This window comes from Nymphaea colorata, chromosome 10 (genome assembly GCF_008831285.2).
Source record: "Nymphaea colorata isolate Beijing-Zhang1983 chromosome 10, ASM883128v2, whole genome shotgun sequence".
Classification (NCBI taxonomy): Eukaryota; Viridiplantae; Streptophyta; class Magnoliopsida; order Nymphaeales; family Nymphaeaceae; genus Nymphaea; species Nymphaea colorata.
This window is the reverse complement of record NC_045147.1, coordinates 18461986-18483794: the sequence shown is the minus strand read 5'-3', so window position 1 is coordinate 18483794 and position 21809 is coordinate 18461986. Positions and strand designations below refer to the sequence as shown.

General features: G+C 39.3%; 2 protein-coding genes across 4 annotated transcripts; one reads left to right on the top strand and one right to left on the bottom strand.

The window, feature by feature from the left end:
* Positions 1 to 310: 310 nt before the first annotated feature.
* LOC116261993 (meiosis-specific protein ASY3) lies at positions 311 to 13431 on the bottom strand. Of its 3 annotated transcripts, XM_050079868.1 has the most exons (13): positions 12878 to 13431; positions 11890 to 11994; positions 11732 to 11811; positions 8381 to 10258; positions 8165 to 8303; positions 7626 to 7739; positions 7482 to 7539; positions 6416 to 6565; positions 5276 to 5334; positions 5003 to 5137; positions 2365 to 2402; positions 1977 to 2072; positions 311 to 777 (listed from the first exon to the last, which is right to left on the bottom strand). In XM_050079868.1, the coding sequence occupies exons 3-13, from the start codon at positions 11762 to 11764 to the stop codon at positions 754 to 756; spliced, it is 2724 nt and encodes a 907-aa protein (XP_049935825.1). In that variant the 5' UTR covers positions 11765 to 11811; positions 11890 to 11994; positions 12878 to 13431; the 3' UTR covers positions 311 to 753. The 3 variants fall into 3 exon arrangements, 2 of the variants coding, with proteins under 2 accessions (XP_049935825.1, XP_049935826.1); XM_050079869.1 differs by lacking the exon at positions 2365 to 2402 and having other exon boundaries at positions 11732 to 11994; XR_007574380.1 differs by lacking the exons at positions 311 to 777; positions 1977 to 2072; positions 2365 to 2402 and having other exon boundaries at positions 5121 to 5137; positions 6412 to 6565; positions 11732 to 11994.
* Positions 13432 to 14062: 631 nt separating this feature from the next.
* Positions 14063 to 20488, top strand: LOC116263173 (protoporphyrinogen oxidase, chloroplastic). Its single transcript, XM_031642795.2, is given in 10 exon segments — positions 14063 to 14467; positions 14470 to 14651; positions 14961 to 15146; positions 15293 to 15377; positions 17065 to 17212; positions 17303 to 17383; positions 17679 to 17850; positions 18659 to 18818; positions 19710 to 19813; positions 20131 to 20488. Coding segments are annotated over 10 exon segments (1671 nt in total). The 5' UTR covers positions 14063 to 14214; the 3' UTR covers positions 20431 to 20488.
* The last annotated feature ends 1321 nt before the right edge of the window (positions 20489 to 21809 follow it).

Below are 21809 nucleotides of genomic sequence, written 5' to 3'. Positions count from 1 at the left end.
TTTTTTGAAGTTAGCATTGATCGAATTCTTATGGGCAAGAATAGCACCCATTTTCTTTGAATGTAGAATTGAGTTGAAAAGCGCTAACCTGATTACATGTGTATACTAAATAAATGTGATGACCATATTACCAAATCATTCAAACAACTTGCCTGATTCTTTGGTTTTGCAACGGCCACGAGATCTGCTTTCTTGGTGACTTTAAGTGATGGCGGGACTTCTAGGTGTTACATCACATTAATTGAATCATATTCCTTCACAATATTTAGACGCTTTATCAGTGAATTGCTATGGGACCTAGTCCAAAAAAGTTTCATTGAAATGGGAAGATATTTTTACATCTTTTCAGTAGACTGTCGTTCTGCCCTTTATCAGTATCAGACCACGCATGGTGTAGGAAGAAGGAAGAAGAAAATACTCGAAGTGATCAAAATCCACTTCCGTTCTACGTGACATGCTGTTGCACGAGCATTCACGTAATTTACATAATCTCTTATCAACGACCGAAGGGTCCAGCGAAACCGACATCCCATGTTAAGAATGGTAACCCTCAAGAGGCAGTGGAACAAAAGAAGTCATGCCGGCATAATATGGTATATATGCAATTGTAGCGATGTTACCTTTCCATGGGCAGGCTGATCTCCACGACTACATTCTGGCATGAAAGAGGTCCACGTTCAAGCTCATGCATGGTCCCAAACATGAACATCAACGGAATAGACCCCATCTAAAACGCTCCACTAAGCGCACGGTTTAACTCTTGCATCCTTTTGCGGGCTTCCTGTGAAATCATTGAAGACAAAATGTGATTAGTGACGGTCAGATCCACCCCCTTTGCCCTCTCACATATCCATTCCCGACTCAAGCAACCATCGCCTGCGTTAGATTTGGGACACCCGCGAACAGCCACACAAAAGACTTAAGAGCATGATGTGACAGAAGCCGTTGAAAATTTTTGGGGCCCTAATAGCACACAGGTTGAGAAACCAAGGTCGAACTTGCACCTTGCCAAAACTGGGGGCGGAAAACATGGCACAGTGTTTACAACAAGCTGGGACCCAAGCTAGGCTGAGCGCCTGCTAGTCGGGCCCTGGTCTACCACTCTCACCTAATCGAGGGCAAATCCAAGTGGCCTTACGCAGGCACATACCACCAAAGACCACAGGTTTCCTCGGTTGTCGCCACCACCATCACACTCGGGAGCCCTACAAAGGATATGAGAGGAGTTCTACTCGAGCGGAATGGCCTCCTCATGAAGCGCAGCCATGTTTAGAGATGACGGGCTTATCAGCATTTGGTGGGTCCCCTCAACGCGACTGCATTTTTGAAAGGTAAAAACTACTCAAACACACGACTCTCCTAATGGAAGTCATTTCCAGAAGATTTTTAGATGTGGTCCGTATGGGGCTTCACTGATCTCAATTCCATCCAAACTGATTTCGTTGCATGCCCGGCCAAATCTAGCTTAAGGGGGCAAGGTCAATTGCTGCATCCGGAGAAGGTTTACATCTGAACTTGGAAATAGACATGACAAACAATAAAAGCGTTTGCAAAAAAGAAGTAAACCGAGCCAGCGGCCGAGAGGCCACAGGTTCTCCACAATGTTGACCGTCTAAATGGTTGAGCTGGTGTCCTTTACAGCCTGTTTGGATGGAGGGAGAGGGATAAAAAGGAATGGAAATGATAGCTAATAACTGTGCTTGGGGAAAAAAAAGGGAAAAAATGATTTTTAATGAAATCCTAATCCCTCCGAAAATGGCGAGATTGGGAAGAAAAGGAGTGGACGTTTCCTCCCTTTCCTTTCCCTCTCCATTTCCTTCCGTTCCTCCCTTTTTATTTTCCATCCATCCATTTCATTTCATCTTTCCCTCCATCCAAACATAACGTAAATATCTGTCAATCTAATACCAACATCTCTAACGGGCTTCACTTTTATATGTTGATAAGTAAGGAACTTAGAAAGACGAGTCGATAACTTGCCTTATGTAGGGTACCGATTCTTTTTTCAGCGTCGTCCAATTGAGCTTGAATCCCTTCCTCCACCTGTGAGAGCAGCTTTCTGTGCGATGCCTCTGCAAGTCATGGCACCGTCCATACAATGTTCAACAAAGAAATGAAAGTGAAGGTGCAAACCGAAATTCTCCCAAGGCAGGACAAAGATGTAAACACGGGCATATTCCATTAAAATAAATAAGGAGCAGCAACAGGATAGAAATATTACGACACGAGCAAAATCACATGGTAGGCGCGCGTGCAGTAACTTCTAATCGGACATATATTCTAGTTCATAAGAAAAGGCGGGTCTAGTCCCCAGCAGCCCTTCGTTGGCAAAGCCTTTACACATTTGAAGGCCGAAAACCTTACCGGTGGCCTGACAAATACGGCTGCTTTTGGTAAGAGTCCTATTACATGAAGACGCATACATTAGCTTCTTGCGAGTTACGCCTTCTACCAGATTGGCATCATTCTGTTCCAGCTTAATATCCAATGAAGTTAGCCTTTGCTAAAAAATAAAAGCATAATTAAAAAGGAAAATCATAATGCAAATGCACTGAGATATCAACTTCCTGTAGTATCTGAAGTTTCCATCACAACAGTAGACACTAACCACTCAACTGGCCATAAATTAAACAAGATCGTGATGAATGTGTAAGTGTCTAGTCAAGGTAAACCTATAATGTCTATAATAATTTCTAAGATAGAATCCTCATGAAAGCATAGATACCACAAGGAGAGACACTAACCACTCAACCGGAACATAAATTAGACACGATCGTGATGAACGTACAAGTGTCTCAGTCAACGTAAACCACGTTAAGAAATGTGACTGCCATTCGCATGCCATTCTCTAAAAATTATGAAAAGTTTAAAGAAAAGCTTGAGAGAATTAATGAGAGAAAAAGGTAAGATTGAAACATTACTCTCCCAGTTGGAATAGTATCTCTAAGGATTAATGAACAAATAGCAGCCACACGAATTCATGAACAAATGGCAGCCACATCAATGATGCCACTGCCAAGGGTTTGAGTTGGACAACCAACTGAACGAACCCTGATTTCATTCTGCTCAAATTGGTAAAAACCCAACAGTTCACTTTCCGGTCCGATCCAATTAAAACCAAGTCTGCTAGACATAACTTTGCAGCAGCAGTATCTCTGAGGATTCATCATAAGCTAAATATATGCGTGAAATTAAACCACACGAATTCATGAACAAATGGCAGCCACAACAATGACGCCAATGCCAATTTGAGTTGGACATCCAATGAACAGTAATTTCGTTCTGCTCAAATTGGTAAAAACCCAACAGTTCCTTCCGATCCGATACAATTAAAACCTAACCAAGCCTGCTGGACATAAGTTTGCGGCTACTCGGATTCACCCGAGTCTGCACCAGGTTTAAAAGAAAATACGATCTGGCAATTAATTAGACACGAATTTAACAGCTATGCAACTTAATTCAAATCCAAGTCCCATAATAAAAAAGCCAATACCGTTTCAACTTTCATGTAATGATGTGTGTCTGAAACCAACTGAACCTAGGTCTGGTTTCAAAAGGTTATGTCCAAGTTCAAAACCAAAACCGAGTCCAACTGAGGTGTAGTCAGATTGGACTTGATAAAACCTGGGCAGACACCGAGTCCAAACTATTTATATCGCTAGCTAAAGTGTTTTCCAATCTGTACAAGCAGCAAGTAATGCAAAGCACTTAGACCCTATTATAGCATGTCAAGTGTGAGAAATTGGCAGAGAATGTCGACGTTAAAATTAATAAGCTAATTTTTCAGGTGGGCACAAGCCCACTCAAACCAGACACTCAAAGCCGGTTCCGAAGAGTCCATGTAATTGGTATCAAAATTATGTTCAGTACTCCAAGTCCAACTCCGATAGATATGTGTTCATTGTAAGAGGTAAACTAAAATATCTCAAGTATAAAGATTGACGCAAACTCACCTTACATTCAAAAATTGAGTTCTGTCAAAGGACCATATGCATCTTAACTTTCTACCTACCAAGTCTTATTCCTAGCTCGATTTGAGTGCACAAGGTGGCCAGCTAGAAGGCAGGTTGGAATCTGCCTAATCAAATACCAAGTTCAGGTTTGAGCTTATACCTACTGAGACATTGCCCTTACCAATATAAACTGTTAACAGCATGACCATATTAGGATCCAAATCCACCAGACAATGTCTCTCCTAAACATGCCTTAGTCGTCTCAACGAAGATCTAGGTTGAAGGGGTGACTGACCTGCAAATCGGGTGTCCTCCTGTCATTGTCACTTTCCTTATGACTCCGAAGTTACCGCAGTATCCTATACATCGATAGAAATCTAAAGGTCTTTTTGTGCACTTGGTAGTACATGGAGTCGGTTCAGATCTACTGCTTTCCAGCTGTTGTGGTAAATAAGAGGGTTGCTGCTTTAAAATTAAGTCTCGAGTTCTCAATCCTGCCTCTCTGCGGGATGTTAAAACAAAAAGCAGACCAGTTTAAGTAGTCTGACTGTTGAACTGTTTCTCACAATTCTGAATATATAGGCTCCACCCAATCACGTACACTGACCTGAGATCCTGGGGTCTCAACACCGAATCCTAGCAGATCAGACCCAATTCAATGACAAATACTAGTAGTTCTTTGGTGGGAGGGGACGGTGTTATCAATGTTTTTGCACATTGACCTGCATTTACTGAGCCATTCTATCGGCCTCCTACCAATGCTATAATAAACCTGTCTACTTATACCAGTTAATATGGTGGCTGAATTGGCCAAGTTGACCTAAATTATTCAATTTAGCAGGTGTAGGCCCTTTTATAATAGAATGACAATAGACATGCATCTTTAATTTTTTAAGTAAATATCATATTAAGGGACCATTTTCACCTAATATGCATCGACTGAAACGCATCAGCCGACACAACCGATTCACCGCATCATTCAACAAAATAAAACGGGTTTCATATCATATGAATTGGAGGGTAAATTCTTTAAGTATTAAAAGCCATACTTTGCCTCTCCGAGATTGCCCTTAGCTCCAACTGATCTGCTTCTATCTCTCCTAGCAAGTTCTTGCATTCTTGGAGATGTATATTCACTTCCTCCTTGAATTTTGCCTGTATTGTTTGCAGCCGTTCTTGTTGCCCTATGCACGTGAAAGAAAAGCGAGCAAATCATCAATGGTCAACGAAGTCGGTCAATTTGCTTGGCCAAAATACAGGTTGGTTTTGTCTTTTTTACAAATTTAAAAGATACCACAAATTTTCCTTTTTATTTAGATTACCTTGAAATCTCGTTTCTAACCTCCTCCTCTTGGAATTGCTCAGACTGATAAGCTTGTTCCTGTAAGAGATAATTACAACGGAGATGAATAAACTCTACCGACTTCACACACACACGCATATATATTCAAGATAAAGTCTTCCCCTATATATATATATATATATATATATATATATATATATATATATAAGGATAAAAACAGACCTCTTAAATTGTTAAAAAGTGTTTTAACAAAATGTGAACCTTCTAATATGTTTATAAACAATAATATAACATAAATCATGGATTAGTTTAAGTCATGTAAAAAAAAAAGCATCTTCCTACTATCAAAATTTTGACGTTATAAGAGCCGTACAATTTTTATTATTAAAAAACATTATTTAAGAAAATGACTAACCTAATATATATATATATATATATATATATATCTCACAAAATCACTCTTAAGTTCATATCTATACTATTACATTACAAAAAAAAATTAATTTTAATGAGCCTGGTTTTTGTTTCTTACCTAAGTGGTCTACTTTTTACTTTATATATATATATATATATATATATACTCGATCCTGCACACTGATACCCTATATACTTCTTTATAGAAAGGAGGAGAAAATGCGACTTAACATGGCATTGGTGTTTAAAGGGGTATGTAAAGCATATAGAATTTTGTTATGTACTCATACATATATATATATATATATATATATATATAAACACCTTCTTCCTTCTGTCACTCGCTTACCTTTTTCCGACCATCCTTTTCATCTTAGGATCTATCCTGGGAAGAGAAAAAGACTCGAAAATCCATTCCTATTTTGGAATCGTTTTTACACGTTTTGCACACACACAAACCATATATATATATATATACAGAGCCAGACGTACATGTTTGTATTTCACAGAAGCAGCAACAATGTTAGACATGACTCATAAATGTACTAGAAAATGATTTACTCACAAAAATTTGCAGCCTTAATCATCTCCAAGATATCACGAGGAAACCTTTAAAATATTGAAAAATCAAGCCGAAAGAATTCTGAGGACAACTACTACTAAAGAAAGAGTGACCGGACCAAAAATGTGCCATGAGTGGAAAGATCTTGTGTTGATAAGTGGAAGAGTGATTTAGATCACCTACAGTTCTGTATGTATTTGAGAATCCACACTTTGTAGTTGTGCTTGAATTTTGTCAATTGTAACTGAGAGGATCTCCGAGGTTTTTCTCTGTGTATGAGACTTCATTCTAATCTTGAATTTTTCTAAACCTGAAGCAAATTGAGCGATGGCCCTGCTTTTCCATGAAACAGAGAATGCCCTTTAGTTCAAAATTAGATATCAAAGTTGTACTACAAAAAATAAAATGTGGTAAAGAGATGGACGTGAGTAAAATAATTTGTTAGAAGATAGTCGAATAATCACATCCACAGGAACAAAATGCACGCAAAAGGTAAGATCCCTTACATGCACCTACATAGTGGAAATTTGGTAAATTTCCTCACAATTTTTTGGTCAACTTTCAAAATTCATACTTGAGAAAGTTTATTGGTAAGAAAACACGGTCTTGAGAACAACTTTCTTAGGAGGAAAATGTCCACTAAATGGACAAAGCTGAAAGATAGCAATATGAAATCAAAGGATGACGTAGCCGTATGTCATTCAGGTTTTTTGATGCAGAAAGGCATAATGTTGAATGCAATGGCAGGTTTACAGCAATATCATCGTGTTCCCCTGGAGCATACGCAAACAAGGTAAATAGTGAAAATTCCAAAGTTTGATTCCTCCAAGAGGACAGATCCGGTAAGTTGCAAGAATGACACTCCATACGCCTCCCAGTATGTATAAAAAACAGCACAGAGATTTTCTACTGGTATCAATCCAACTTTGACTGTAAAAGTAAAAACTAAAATTTCAATAATATTGGAGTTGGAAAATGGAAAGCCAACTCCAGTATCCTGAAAATTATTAACAAAATGGGTTATTCTTAACTACAAGATATATATTGTAACTGATGTCTTGGAGTCGGAAAGCTAGGTCCAGCATCCCAGCCTCCTATCAATAATCAATTACATACAACCTTTAGAAGCATTCATGTGCGAATGCAAGATACTGGAAATCAATTTGAGCATCTTAATCCATGCTTGCTAAGTGAAAAATTTTTTGATTTCAATTCTCAAATTAAACAAATGGTACGGAAAAAAGAAAACCTTGCTAGTGCGTCCTCACTTTGCTGAGATCCAATATCCAGTTGAGAATTTTCCTCTCCTATGGATTTGGGGTAATGTTGCAGGAAACAGTCAGCAGGACAACAATAAGAAAATGATTGAAAGAGAAAAAGGATCAGGTTTTACCCTTCATGGATGGCAAAACAGGGCTTGGAGCTCTGGCAATTTTTTCTCGATGCACTCTGGTGCTGCGATGCAGCAGAAAGAGTGGCTTTTGCTGGCATTTTGGCGTCCATTTCTCTGTTGGCATCAGGAAGCACAAAACAACATGACCAATGATAAAAACTTGGCCATCCTTTCCCTGAAGGTGGTTCTCAACTTTCTACCAAATTTGCTACAGAGCAGTGCTTTAATTCAGAAATGAACCAAACAATAGTGCATTCAGATATTTGACAAACAAGCATAACATGGTTGAAGGCATGATTTGGTGAGGTATAGAGAATCAGGCTCAGCCAGACTCACCAGCATTTCAGAAACATTATATCTTCCAAATTCCTTGGAACATAAGAAAGGACTAGGTTTGTGAAGCAACATTCAGGACAGAATCTCTAAAACTAATATGATGTTTATAATTTTCCCACATGATTGACACAATTGAAGCGGTTCACATTGTATGCAAAGAAGCAACTTATCCAACAGCATGTTTCTATAGAGAGATTAGTTACCTCCTTTGGTCATATGATGCTCTAAGGGTTCATCACTCTGCTTTTCAATTGAAGACGGAGAAGAGTTCTCCGCCACATCTTTCTTCTGAAATATAGGTGAAGTCCCAGAGAAATTTTCTCTATCCTCTGTAGTATCATCCTGCAAAATCAGTTAAGGAGGCGCACAAAATCTGTTTAAAGTCAAAGCCAATCGGCAAATGAAAATATAAAGGATACAGAGGATGCCACACATGCATGTGAATGCCTTCTATGATGAAAGAATCCCCTTGATATTGTCATGTGTTGAGGGAGTTCTGGACTATCAAGGCATAAGTTAACAGCACGCAATGGTGGGATATGAGAACTCTTTCCCTTGGACACCTCTGTTTGGAGATTTTCTTTGTCTACTTCATATCTGCATAAGCTTCCTTCTTCAACAGCTGCATCATTTGGAACTGGTGAGTTTTCAAACTCGACATCAGTTCCATGCATTGGTGATCCCTGTTCAATATGGAATCTATTTTCCTTGGTTGTGCCAATTTGTGGCTTTTCTTTGTTTAAATCACATTTCCATGATTTATTGCAACAACCTTCTTCGACATCTCTATCCTTTAGAATTGGCAGATTGTCAAGCACACCAACATATTTATGTATTGTTGATTTCTGTGGACTCTGAAATTTCTCATTTTCAGTAGCATCAGTTTGGAATTTCTTTGCATCACGTTTCCATGATTGACAAAAGCCACTTTCTTCTACAGCTCCGTCATTTGGAAGTGGAAAATTTTCAACCACATCAGACCTATGGTTTGGTGATCTCTGTGAGCTTAAGAACCTATTTTCCTTAGTTGCATTGATTTCAGGTTTTTCTTTCACAACACCTTTGCACGACCTATGGGTGCTTTCTTCTTCTACATCTGCATTATTTGGGACTGGTGAATTTTGAACCACGTTGACATCACATTGATGAAATGGTGTTCCCTCAACAACTTTGTCACTGATACTCTGCCTTGGCAACATCTTAGGAACAACAGTCTGTGCCTTCTCTTTTTCTTTCGTCTCCATTGGAAAGGATAGAACCACCCCATCACCACTGGTTACTAGGAGAGGACTTCTCAAACTTTCTGCCTTTGTTGCTTCATGGGGTGGCAGCAATGGTGACTGCAGGTTTTCATGCTTCGGATTTTCTTCAGGTTTACCTTCAAGAATCGGTTCTGGTGAATATTGAATTCGCCGAGGTGCAATGAGACTGTGCTTCCTCTTAGACTTCCTTTTAAAGCTGGACGAATTCCTATTCATGCCCGAAGCACACATTTGCCCTTCTTCTCCAGTAAACCTGAAGACACCTTTCTCTGGAATTTTCTGCTGGACGCATGGAGGAAGATGCCCAATTTTGAGTTTTTGTTGCTTACTTAGAAATTTGTTGGTTGAATTCCTTTCTAATATGGAACAAGTGACAGGTCTACAGGAATTGAGAATTGGCTTCTCAGAATCAGTCTCAATGGTATCAGAATTTTGATCAGTTTTGGGAATTTTAACTGATTTGTTGTCTTCTGCCTGTGATGGAGCTGATTGGAGTATGTCCCACAGCTTCATTCTCAAAGATTCACTGCATTGGTTCGTCTGGAGTTGTCCATCTTTTTCCACCACTATTTTATTGTTAATTTCCCTTTTATTTGTTACACACATTTCTTGCGTTGCTGCAAAAGCATACTCTTCTAACTTATCTGGGCCAACATTGTTCTTGCTCTTTCTTGAATACGTGACACAGCCAACCCTTTTTGACATCCCATTTTCAGACTGAAAAAATGACGACCTATTGGCATAGAATTCTATAGATTTTCTTTTCTTATGAAAAGCACGTGAAACCCATGCACCTGATTTCTGAATTTTAGTTTCTGCTTGGCCAATTTTGAAACTTAACTTTCCTGAATTTTCTTGTGTGGTCCTCTCACCAGATATATTCTCTGCATGTGAAGCACCAGTCCCATCCTTCATTTTAGTGACTGAACCTATTCCTGCCAAAGCTTCCTGAACTGTGACACCAATTGAAATTTTACGGTGTTGATTACAAGAATGATAGCTACTACTGAAGCTTGGGCCGGCACCAGCATTTTCCTACATCAGTTTGAAAAAATAGGCATTATTATTTGTCTTCTTGTTTTGCTCCTTGAAAGACTTTTAAGTATATAAGTATGAAAAGGAAAAATATGCCACAATCCGGGAACAACAGTTAAACCAATCATCCATTGGGAGTAGAGGCAAAGACATGCTGAGCTGAAGGCATCTTTTTATTTTAAAATTTGTTCTCCAAACTAATATATAATAAGCAGAAATTTTGTATGACAACCATCTGACTAACAGAAAATTCTATTACGTGAAAATGTTGGCTCAATATCATTAGGCAAGGCTGAAGAACCTCCATACTGCCCAGAAATTCAGCAGAGTAAAATTCTCAGATAATGAAGAGTAGTAGTAAGTCAGTCAGTATCCCCATGGTTCGCATTGATGGTATAGTATTGTAAGTCTTCTACATTGAACAACAAAGAGTAATTGCTTATATCCAGACTCCAGAGGGGTGAAGGCTTGCATGGCTGATCTATCAAATTAGAACTTCATGCTTCAGACATACATGTCAGCCTTGCGTATGTTATATGCAGTTGTTGCTGTGCAGTAGCTATTTGACTACTCATTTATATTTCTCATAAACTATTGAACTAGATAACAGAATACCATCATGGGTTCAGAGTGAAAGTGGAAAAGATTCTCTTCATGTGCTGGGCACACGTATGGAAAATGCTCATTTACATTGTTTAGACCCCACTAAACCAAGTAATTACAATCAAGGACATTGTCAGACGAAGGTCATATTGCTCTTTCAGTTTCAGGACAAACGCAAGCATAACAAGCAGATATCTTTCGCATCAAGGTTCCATCTATAAGCATAAGTACCACATCATAAGCTTCAACAGTGAACTAAAACTTTCTAGAAAAGCCAATCAAAGTGGCAGCGCATTCACTAATAGCAAGTAATAAAGACAACCTATGTGCTATATCAACCGCGTCTTGTACTTCATTAAGAAGATAAGTCATAGATTTTGTGGATGTTAGAGGGAAAGGGAAAGGGGAATATAGAAAATCAAACATTATGACTGTTTAAACGAGAAAAGAAATCCTTAAAGAGAAGGCAAACTTTGTGATCTTCCCCCTTCCCTTCTAGTTTGAACATTTGCAGAACCCAATAACAATTTCTATTTTAAATAGAACAGGACTTGGTTAGGGAAAATTGTAGTCATCATCTGGTAGAAGTATCCGAGATAACTTATCCAGTAAAGCACTTGGGGGGAAAAAAAAAACTCATTCAAGTTAAGCAGCTTCAACATAGTGTGCCGTAGCAGGAGAAACCCTCTCTTAGATCCCCTTCAAGAAACCAACAAGCAAAACTTGCTTTCTGCTTCAGCCACTAACTTCCATCGAAAATGCCACTCAACATGAAGGGGAAGAAGGACCACATCAGCAGTGAGCTCACGGGTATATTTATATGAAAAGTACATTTATGCATGTTCACGAACAATATTGTGAATTACTTACAAGCAGCCTATGTCTCTTCCTCTCTATCTCCATTTCAGGTCCTTCAGCAACTCAGTGAAATATGCCAAATATCCACCTTTCTATCCGAACAACATTGTGAAAATGATTAAGGAAATGGACAACGAATCATACATAAGTAAAAGAATCAAGGGCCCCACCGAGAGTTATAATCTACTCACAACCTGTTCATGTCTCTTCCTCTTTATCTCACATGCAGGTGCTCTTCACCATCTTACTGATAAAATAAGTCAAGTATCTTCTATCTGAACAGGATTTAACAAATAAAAACAATTAAACAAGATAGAATTTATGCAAAGCATGAGGGAAAACAAGTGCGATAAACCACAAACAACGGAAGGAAGACACCAGTAATCTAGCTCAGCATTTTAACATTGCCAAAGATCAATCAACTACATACGGTCCTTAGTTCAAAACGAAGTGTTATTCGTCTGGTTCTTACTTTATGCCAAAATCCATTTCTTGCTTTGCAGCATTGTAGTCCTAAGCCTCTCTATTTTGATTGGAACTTGGAAGAGAAAGTGATTCATGTACAGTTGAATAAACAACAAACATTTTGGTATATAAAGTTTCAGGACTAGCCAGGGCGATATCTATAGAAAATTAAAACTGTACGTTAAATCTTGTACAATAGAATTCAGAAGAGCGAAGCAAATTTATGGGGATAGACCTAAAATAGTTTTATAAGATTTGTCTGAAAGAAGCGTCATGATGACAAAATTTTAAATCCAATAAGAAGCTGGCATTACAGAAATATGGAATTGTTCATGCAATGTATTTAGGGTCTACGGATTCAAGTTCTGGTGTCCAATTAGAGCCGCAGTTGCAGTTTCCTAGAACAAAGAAAAACTGGACCTATAAGATTCGGTTAATGGCTTCTTCAGAACTTAGAACAGCAACAGATTGAATAAATAGGGCAAAATCAAGATTCGGATTTCCGGTGGTCAGGATTAGTATCATTGTCAATTTGGTTCAGGCTTATGCACAACTAGCATCGGATATATTTTGCTGGCCAGTTATTATTGGATGCTAAAGTGTCATGTTAGTTTTGTTATCTTAGAGATTTATAAAAATTCGTGCTAATCATCTTAAAAGGAAAATAGACCTAAATGAAAGGAGAGCGGTAACTTTTGCTAAACCGGTGAGGAATAGAACGGGACTCCTGAATGGCCAACTTAGTATAGAGAACCACTGGCATCCATGTTGATTTTTTATATGGCTGATATTCCTCGTCAATTTTCAAATTCTTCACAGCTACTTGCGAATGATTGATTTTACCGCCAAGAAGCGGGAATCCTCATCGCGAAAACATCTCCTGCTCTTCAATGTCCCGGATCAGTCTCCTTCCTTTATAAAGAAACCCTCGCAAGCGACACGGAGGTGTTCCGCGATCGGAAGAATCGCTGCTCGCACGGATTTGACTTCCCTTCGGATTCTTCGATCATGGAGAAGCTTCCATGACGGAAATGAGAACCAGCGATCAGAAAGTCCGACGTCCGATCACCGTCGCGCCTAGTGGCTTCTTGAGCGATGTATTGCCAGCAAAAAAAATGCGAATTCGGTGGCCGGAACTACGATCGGACGCGACGGGATTCCAAATTTCCAAGATGGAGAGTTTGGCGGGAACGAGTGAAATAACGTGGAGGGAGTCCAGAAAGGCACGGGAGAACTTTGAATGGGAAGGGAATGTGGGGCTTCTTGATCGTATCGGCTTTGAATATGGCCTTGGACATTTGAGGCAATTGCGAGACGATAATTGTAGCGACGTCTTTTCCATTATGTCGAAACCGTCCCCATCTTTCCGTCTACCCCTGCACCTTCTCTCATCTCATCGTGGTAATATGCATTTGAAGACGGACGTTTTGGTCATTTAAGCTCCGCAATAAACTCATCCACCCCGGATTTGGGCTCAAACATATGGATATGAAGATCCATATGGATATTGGTGCCAGGCAGATCCAGAAAACAAATCTTAGAACCTATTAGTAATCAACTCCATCCCTAATATATAATTATTTTTTAGGCATTATATTGTGGCAATTGGAAATCGCATAAAAAGTTATATCAACGATAACAGAAACTGCTTGCCTGGGGTCGGACTAGCAGTAAAAACAGGTCGAATCCAAACCAGTCAAAATACAAATACAACCCGACCCGTTTAAGCCTAAGCGCAACAGCCGCGGGTTCCTCAACCTGTAATTGAATTTCGGGTCAGGTCTGAAATTATACAGGATCCGACCCCTTTGCCCCGTCGGTGGAGCCCACATCTGACCGGGAACCAGGAGTTCGCGGCGACACTCTGAGAGCGGATTGGTCGAGAAGTTGATCGCCTTCTCACCTAATCCCTTTTACTCAGCCCGCGAAGTCCCGCGCTTCACTCGGACTTCGGAGTGGGCAGTTTTCTGCGCCGGCTAGCGGTTCCGAAGGTAGCGTACGCCGGATTCTTGCTCCTCCACCGAGTCGCAATGCTCGTCGGTCTGGCCATGCCGCCGGGGTTCACAATTTCCGTCCAATCATCCGGCCTGGTTGCCGGAGTCCTCCCGCTCTCCGGCGTTCTCCCTTCTTCCTCTCTCCCGAAGGCGCATTCCTCGGTCCTTCTCCTGCGCAGGAAATGTGGAGCTAGGGTTCGCTGCTCCGCCACGAGGGAATCGTTCGTATCCGCTTCCCCGTCGGACGTTTCGTCGGGCGAATTGCTGGACTGCGTGGTGGTCGGAGGGGGATCAGCGGGCTGTGTATCGCCCAGGCTCTTGCGACGAAGCATCGGGATGCCGTTGGCAGCGTCATCGTGACGGAGGCGAGGGAGCGAGTCGGAGGCAACATAACGACGGTTGAGAGGGACGGGTATCTGTGGGAAGAGGGTCCCAACAGTTTCCAGCCCAATGATGCTATGCTAACCATGGCGGTAGACTCGAATACTTTTTTCGTTCCCTTCTTCTTATTCTCCTTTCTCATACTTTGATGTAGATGAAATCACATGGGGATTTGACCTACTGAAATAAAGAAAGGTTGATGAAATCACGAATTATTGACATTTAAACTCTTCTTTTTTATACTTATAAAGCTGGAAATTCGAGCATTCATGAATGTGACTGAAGGAATGGAGGAATTCTGGTCTTTTATGGTCAATTGTACTTGCTGAAATGAACATTCATTCAAATTCTAGTTTGCTTATGGCCATCTCACACATTTGTCGCTAACGCATGTTTCGTAGGTTGATAGTGGACTGAAGGATGATCTTGTCTTGGGTGATCCGAATGCTCCACGTTTTGTGTTATGGGGTGGAAGGCTGAGACCAGTGCCTGCAAGTCCTCTTGATTTGCCTTTCTTTGACTTGATGAGCTTTGGTGGGAAACTACGGGCTGGTTTTGGTGCGATTGGGCTTCGACCACCTCCGCCGGTTTGTACTCCTGTTTCTTTCCTACCTCTTTTTGACTTGGTAGTATGAAAAAGAAATTTACATGTTTGGTAGCATCTTTTTCTTTGTCTTTCTTCTTTCTCCTGTCGTGGAGTGACTTTAATGGCTAAAGGTTTGGCAAAAGCTAGGGTCGTGAAGAATCCGTTGAGGATTTTGTTCGTCGTAATCTTGGTGATGAAGTTTTTGAACGCCTGATAGAACCCTTCTGTTCAGGTTTGAACTAAATTTTATCCTGCCTTTCACTTATTATAATGATTTCTATAAGGCTCTTCATTTCTATTACCTTCCTGTGGCTTCTTTTGTGAAATTATGGAGTCACTTATTGGCATTGCTTCTTGTACCATATGCTGCTGTGAGGTTCATCCTTCTCTACGAGGAAAAGATTGTCAACCGATGAGGAAGGTTGCCTGCATAAGCAGAGAATCTATCCAGTATGGCTTCATTGTCTTACCGTGATTCACCTGTATGTGATATGCAGGAGACACAAAATTTTCAATAAATGCACCTCACACCTTACTCAGATGGTATCATGGTAGCATTAAAAAAGTGTCATGTTAAATGAAGCAACCCCTGATGACCTTACATATCATGAGAACAACTCCGGAAAGTAAATGCAGTCTGCTATCTGATACTCATAATGATAATTGAGCAACAGACTTCAGTGCTAGAGTTCAATCTCAAAGATGTTTTATATTTCTACGGGGAAACTAAAACAAATTATTGAAAAGTTCTAGAAACATGATACAAGGTGCTTGCTGACTGAACCTTACAAGTGGTATTGATGTAAAACTTGATGAGCACATCTGTCAAGAAGGCACTATATGCACCACAGGTTATGAAGTAGAAGTGCCTCCATGTTGGTAAGTAGCCCACTTTCCATGAGAAGTTTGAGATGGGCCATCATGGAATAGAACTTGAAAAGTTTCAAATTGAATTGTCACTTGATGGATGTTACTGACTGATGTCTTTGTGAAAAGATTGTGAAGAGTTGGTTGTCGTCTTCTCAATAACAAGCTGCACCTTTGTGAGCATAGGTTTGAATGGAAGGGTATGAGTGGTTAGTTATGCGCGAGGGTCTATTAGGAAAATAGGCATTACATATTTTTAGATGATTACAGTGTCCCAGTAATTTGGTGTTTAGTATGATGCTTCTTATGAGGCACCGTTTGAAACTCAGGTCTTCTCAGTGCCTTCATTTGTCATCCTTGATTAGGGTTACAAAGATCATGTAGCAAACAAAGGTGGAAAACTTCCATCTTTGACATGCATTTTTGTGTTAAACATTTTATATATTTATTATTTTCTCTTGCTTGCTTGACTATTTTCTTCCTTGTTTTTTTAACGAAGTTCTGAGTTGCTGCAAGTAACCCTCAAAAATCTTTTTTAGGATTTTAGAATTAAGATACTGAATTTATTCCAATAACAACACAACAATAATTGTACAGAGACTTCTCTTTCTATGAACTAAGTATCTTGGTATTGGAGATCAAGCTTCCTTGCCTAGAAGCCTTTCTTTTCTCTCTTTTAAATGTGCTGACGAGGTATTTAGTTTGAGATGTTGAGCTTGAGCATATTGTCAACGGCATTGCTCAAGTTTTACTCAGCTTATTGTCCAGCATATCTCTTATTTCCAGAAAACGGAACTACTCAGCTGCAGTGGTGAAGCAATTTTGTCCATAAAAGTAGGTTCACAGTTTTAGGCCATGAAACACATTTAAAACTGCAAGCTACATGTAAAGGGCAATAAAAGCTGGTGAAGACCCATCTGAACAAATTCACCTATAGCAACATGTCTGATATAATTTTTTTTTTTCTGGTTAGTTTTTAAAGCTGCATGAAATTATGCCCTTGAATTGAAAATCATCTGCCTGTTCTTCCTTTGACATGCATCTCCATGTAGGTGTCTATGCTGGGAATCCTGCAAAACTTAGCATGAAAGCAGCCTTTGGAAAGGTTTGGAAACTGGAGCAGAATGGCGGTAGTATAATTGGCGGTACCTTTAAAGCTATTCAAGAGAGGAGAAAAAATCCTCCACCTCCTCGAGATCCGTAATGATATGCTAGATTGTTGTGATTTGATTTATTTTTCTTCTTAGTTGTATTAATGTGCAGTTATGTTAATATTCACTTCATATTCAGACGCTTACCTAAGCCGAAGGGCCAGACAGTTGGATCTTTCAGAAAAGGACTTAGTATGTTGCCCAATGCCATTTCTAAGAGGTAACTATAGATTCAAGCACTTAACTTGAGGTTTCATGCATACTTTTGCCTTGGAGTAGCAGAGAACTTCGTTTTAGGTGCTAGTTCTTGGTTATGTCACCACCTAATCGGGTGACATCTAGTTCTTTAAAGATCTTACGTTCCAATTTCTGAAAACCAAAATTTTGTAGGCAGGCTGCTGGAATAATTTATGATGAATGTAGAAATATTCTTAAACTATCTATTGTCAATGACCTATACTTTTTGTTTTACCTGTGCAGCTTAAACTAATGATGGTTCTTAATATTATGTTTAGGTTAGGTGCAAAGGTCAAGACCTCTTGGAAATTATTGAGCATTAGAAGGTTGGATGGGAGAGGCTATATTTTATCATATGAAACACCAAATGGGCCAACTTCTCTCCAGACCAAAAGTGTCATTCTCACTGTGCCATCCTATGTTGCAAGTGGCATTCTACATCCTCTATCTGTAAGTCTTTTGTCACAAGTACCAGGATATAGGTGTGATCATGTTTTTCCATCTTACTTTTTTATTTTTGTCTATCTAAATTTTGGTACTTTTGGATATTGTTGTCTCAATATACGGAAGTCCTGTTTTTGGTGTTGGCGTATATGGTGCTTTGGTTGTTACTATCTGCTTTGCATGGGTGATATGATTGTTGTTTTCTGGCAGTATGAAGACATTTTCAATCAAATGGTATGTCTATTTGTCAGCAAATTTGTGTTTTGGGGATGTGCTGGATGGTGAAGGGAAATGGAGTCAGGCCACACATACACACACCAACCAGTGATAATGATTTGATATTTAACAATAAGATCCTGTTATTATACTATTGTTGTAGTTGTTTTTAATGTTCTTTGTGAAAATTTGAAACTTTTTGGCATTTAAAAATGTTGGTCACAGAAAATGAGTGGATAGATGTTTTTTTTGCAAAAGATATATTAACAGGTAGATTCTATTGAACAGTTGTCAGAGTGATTTATTATTTGAAAAAAAAACAGTAGTTTGTTGGTGCTAATGCTGTAGTTCGGAAATTTTCTTTTGTATGAACTTGAAGTTTTATGCTTCCAAAAATGGCTGAATTTTGAGAAATGATTCTCTTGGGAATCACGATGTTGATAGTGTTTGTTATGCTGGTCACCATAAATTTAAGTGATTTATTTTATCTAGACTAGAAATTACTTCAATCCGTTAATTACTTTCTGTGCCATACGCACATATCTTGTTTTCTTGTAGTAAACTTTAGCTGAACCTGTTCCCTTGTGTTCATTTCCAGGCTGCTGCTGCAGATGCACTCTCAAAGTTTTACTATCCACCGGTTGCAGCTGTTACATTATCATATCCAGATGCTGCAATCCGAAAGGAGTGTTTGGTAGATGGTGAACTTAAGGGGTTTGGTCAGTTGCACCCACGTAGTCAGGGAGTAGAGACTTTAGGTAAAGTTTTTCTACCCTTGTGAATTATCACTAATAGGCATCATTTAAGGAATTCAATATATCTCTTATTTAATTTTCTTGTTTTTTGCTTGTGTATTGTGTATCAAGTTGGTAAAGTTTCTCAAGGCATGTTTATGAATTGTTTTACTGATGTTATTCAGTTCTTTCTTGTTTCTTTTTCTTGGAGATATGTTCTTCCTGACCCTGGACAGGTCACCATTTTGCACTATTGCACTTTCTTTTAATGCAGAGACAAGCAAAAATTATAACTAGCTTGTATAAGGTGTTTGGTTTTCTGAGTGGAACTTCTGAAAGGGCCGTGTCTGTCTGTTGAGGACTTATTAATTTGTATTGCTGCCATATGTGGACAATAGCCTGATCATATACATTACTTGTGCATTTTCTCTTAAGTGTGTTCAGGAAATCCTCCAAAGAATGAAGTGTTATTTTGAAGGTGGGCAACTAATGTTACTACAGCTGCCCACTGCAACCAAGCAAATTCTCAACAATCCACTTAGTCGAGTATCCATGCCCTTCAGGCATGTTAGGGATCACATAGTTGTTAACTCTTCCTGTGCATATCTTTACTATTTTACTGGTAGCTTACTTTTCACACCTTTGTGCTAGGCATGCTCACTGCTCATGATTTGCTGACTATGGTCCTCGTCATGGGCATCATGATTGTTAATACTTGTCCATATAGAAAGCAGATGAAGTTTGAGGAACGCTCTGTGCCTTTGGCTGGCTATACGTACCCCTGAATCATCACTAGTTTATAGAAATACATGCCAGAGAACAAAAGTGAAATTTTGTCTTATTTGTTTGGCTTCTCCATTCTTTAACTACTGATGCAATAATAATGAAATTACCCATTTGTTGCTGCTGGTGCAGGTACCATATACAGTTCATCACTCTTTCCTGGTCGAGCACCTCCAGGGCGTGTTCTGCTTCTTAACTACATTGGAGGTGCGACAAACACTGGAATTCTATCCAAGGTACATACTTTTAGACTTTTGATCATCATGAGCTAAGATTGACAAAAAAAAAGTGTATAAAATTTTGGGCCACCTTAAACCAAAGTTTTTTTTTTCCTATTTACTAATGATGTCTTCATATTATATAACATGATGTTGAACCAACGGTAATGTCAGGATTATCATCTCCTAGATTCTTCTGACCTTTGGTTAAATCCTGTGTGCGGTACTATTCCTGCGATGCTACACCCATTGTACTGTCTTTAAATGAACTAGTTGCGCTGGATAATGTTTGTATAGCCAAATTCATGTATTGTTTTCTGTTTATGTGACTTCAGAGCGAAGGTGAGCTTGTCGAGAGTGTAGATCGAGATCTCAAAAAAATGCTCATAAGGCAGGATGCAAAGGATCCACTTGTGGTTGGTGTGAGGGTCTGGCCACAAGCTATTCCCCAGTTTATGATCGGTCATCTTGATCATCTCGAAGCTGCAAAAGCTGCGCTTAGAGAAGGTGGCTTTCATGGTCTTTTTCTTGGCGGAAACTATGTATCAGGTGTGGCCTTGGGCCGATGCGTTGAAGGTGCCTACGAGGGCGCTGCAGAAATATCTAGTTACTTGGCCAGATATGCACGTCTGTAAATGATACATTTGTTCCGACCAGTGTTGTGCAAAATCAATCTCCAATTTTGTCTGTTCAGTTCATTTCTTCTTAAGAGTACCATGACAGTGGTAGCTGCTATTATTTGGCTGAAATAAGAAAAAGATAACCTGATTTCCCTTTTTTTGTTTATACAAAAAGAAATGTATTCAAGTAACTTTTTTAATATTGCCTGGATTAGATGATCACGTACAAAACATAATTTTTCAAGAATTATCTACAAAAAGTGGCGGAGCCAAAAAAATGTTTTGGAGGAACACTAATTCACATGTATAAAATCATAGCTGAAGGGGCACTTACATGTATAACAAACTAAATATTAAATGATCTTTAACATAAAAAAAATGAAAGAAAATTGAGAAGCTAGTGTGTGTAACTGCCCACATCAGCTTATATGCGACTCCACCATTGCTTGCAAAGGGACCTCTTGGACCAGATTTCAAATTGGCATAACCTGGTACACTTGAATCGGAAGGTTGGCAACACCATTTTGTGTGTGTCCATTATGTGTGTGTGTATTGAATCCTAACTTCTACAAAAAGTTGAAAGGATGAAAACTTTTTAATTTTCTCATGCGTTCGATGTATATTGCGCATTAATGAGAGGCAGAGTTGTTACATAGTGCTCTCTCTCTCTCTCTCTCTCTCTCTCTCTCTCTCTCTCTCTCAGCATTTGATTTTATAAAAGCTTTTAAAATCAATTGTTTTAAGTTGATCAAAATTTAAGGGATTATACGATTCAATATCTAATGTACATACTGGATTTCTGTGATTTCATTTAGCTTCTAAATTTGAGGCCGTCTAATTTAACGTTGAAGTTAGAATGAAAAAAAAAAAAAGGAAAAAAGATCGGACGTAATTCGGTTGAATCGGTCAGGCGGTCAGAAATGCTCTCTACCTAATTCAGATTCGCCTTGGTGAAGTGACGGTGAGAGAGGTTGACCAGCTTACATATAGATGTACAAGTCGAAGAGAAGGGGAGCCTGGAGGGGGTGCGGCATAGCTGGTTGTCCTAAGTATCGTGTTAAGGATGTGGTTCTTAGTTTAATTGTGTAAGTGCTACTCCTGTAGACTATAAATGGCGGCATATATGATCATCGAGTTAAATGGTGTAGTATAAAACTGACTACCAAGTTCTTGAAGTTACCAAGGTCCTCAAGCAATCTTGGACCTTGGGGGCAGGTGCAAGGGAGTGGCTTCACCTTGCAAACCACGGAGGAACCAATGTGAACGTTTATACAAATGCTAGTTTCAATCGTAAAACCAAGCACATCAAGCTTATATGTAATACCATTTTGGCCTCTCCTACTAGCCACACAATTTAAAATTACCAAATTAAAATGAGTCAAACGATTTTGCTG

What these genes read in the sequence shown, in the direction of transcription:
- LOC116261993 (XM_050079868.1), bottom strand. Translation starts at nt 11,764, where the DNA reads ATGGAGATAGAGAGGAAGAGACATAGGCTGCTT. An exon ending in GCATCATATGACCAAAGGAG is followed by an intron (nt 7,740 to 8,164) that starts GTAACTAATCTC and finishes TGATGCCAACAG; the next exon opens with AGAAATGGACGCCAAAATGC. An exon ending in TGTTTTGCCATCCATGAAGG is followed by an intron (nt 7,540 to 7,625) that starts GTAAAACCTGAT and finishes CCAAATCCATAG; the next exon opens with GAGAGGAAAATTCTCAACTG.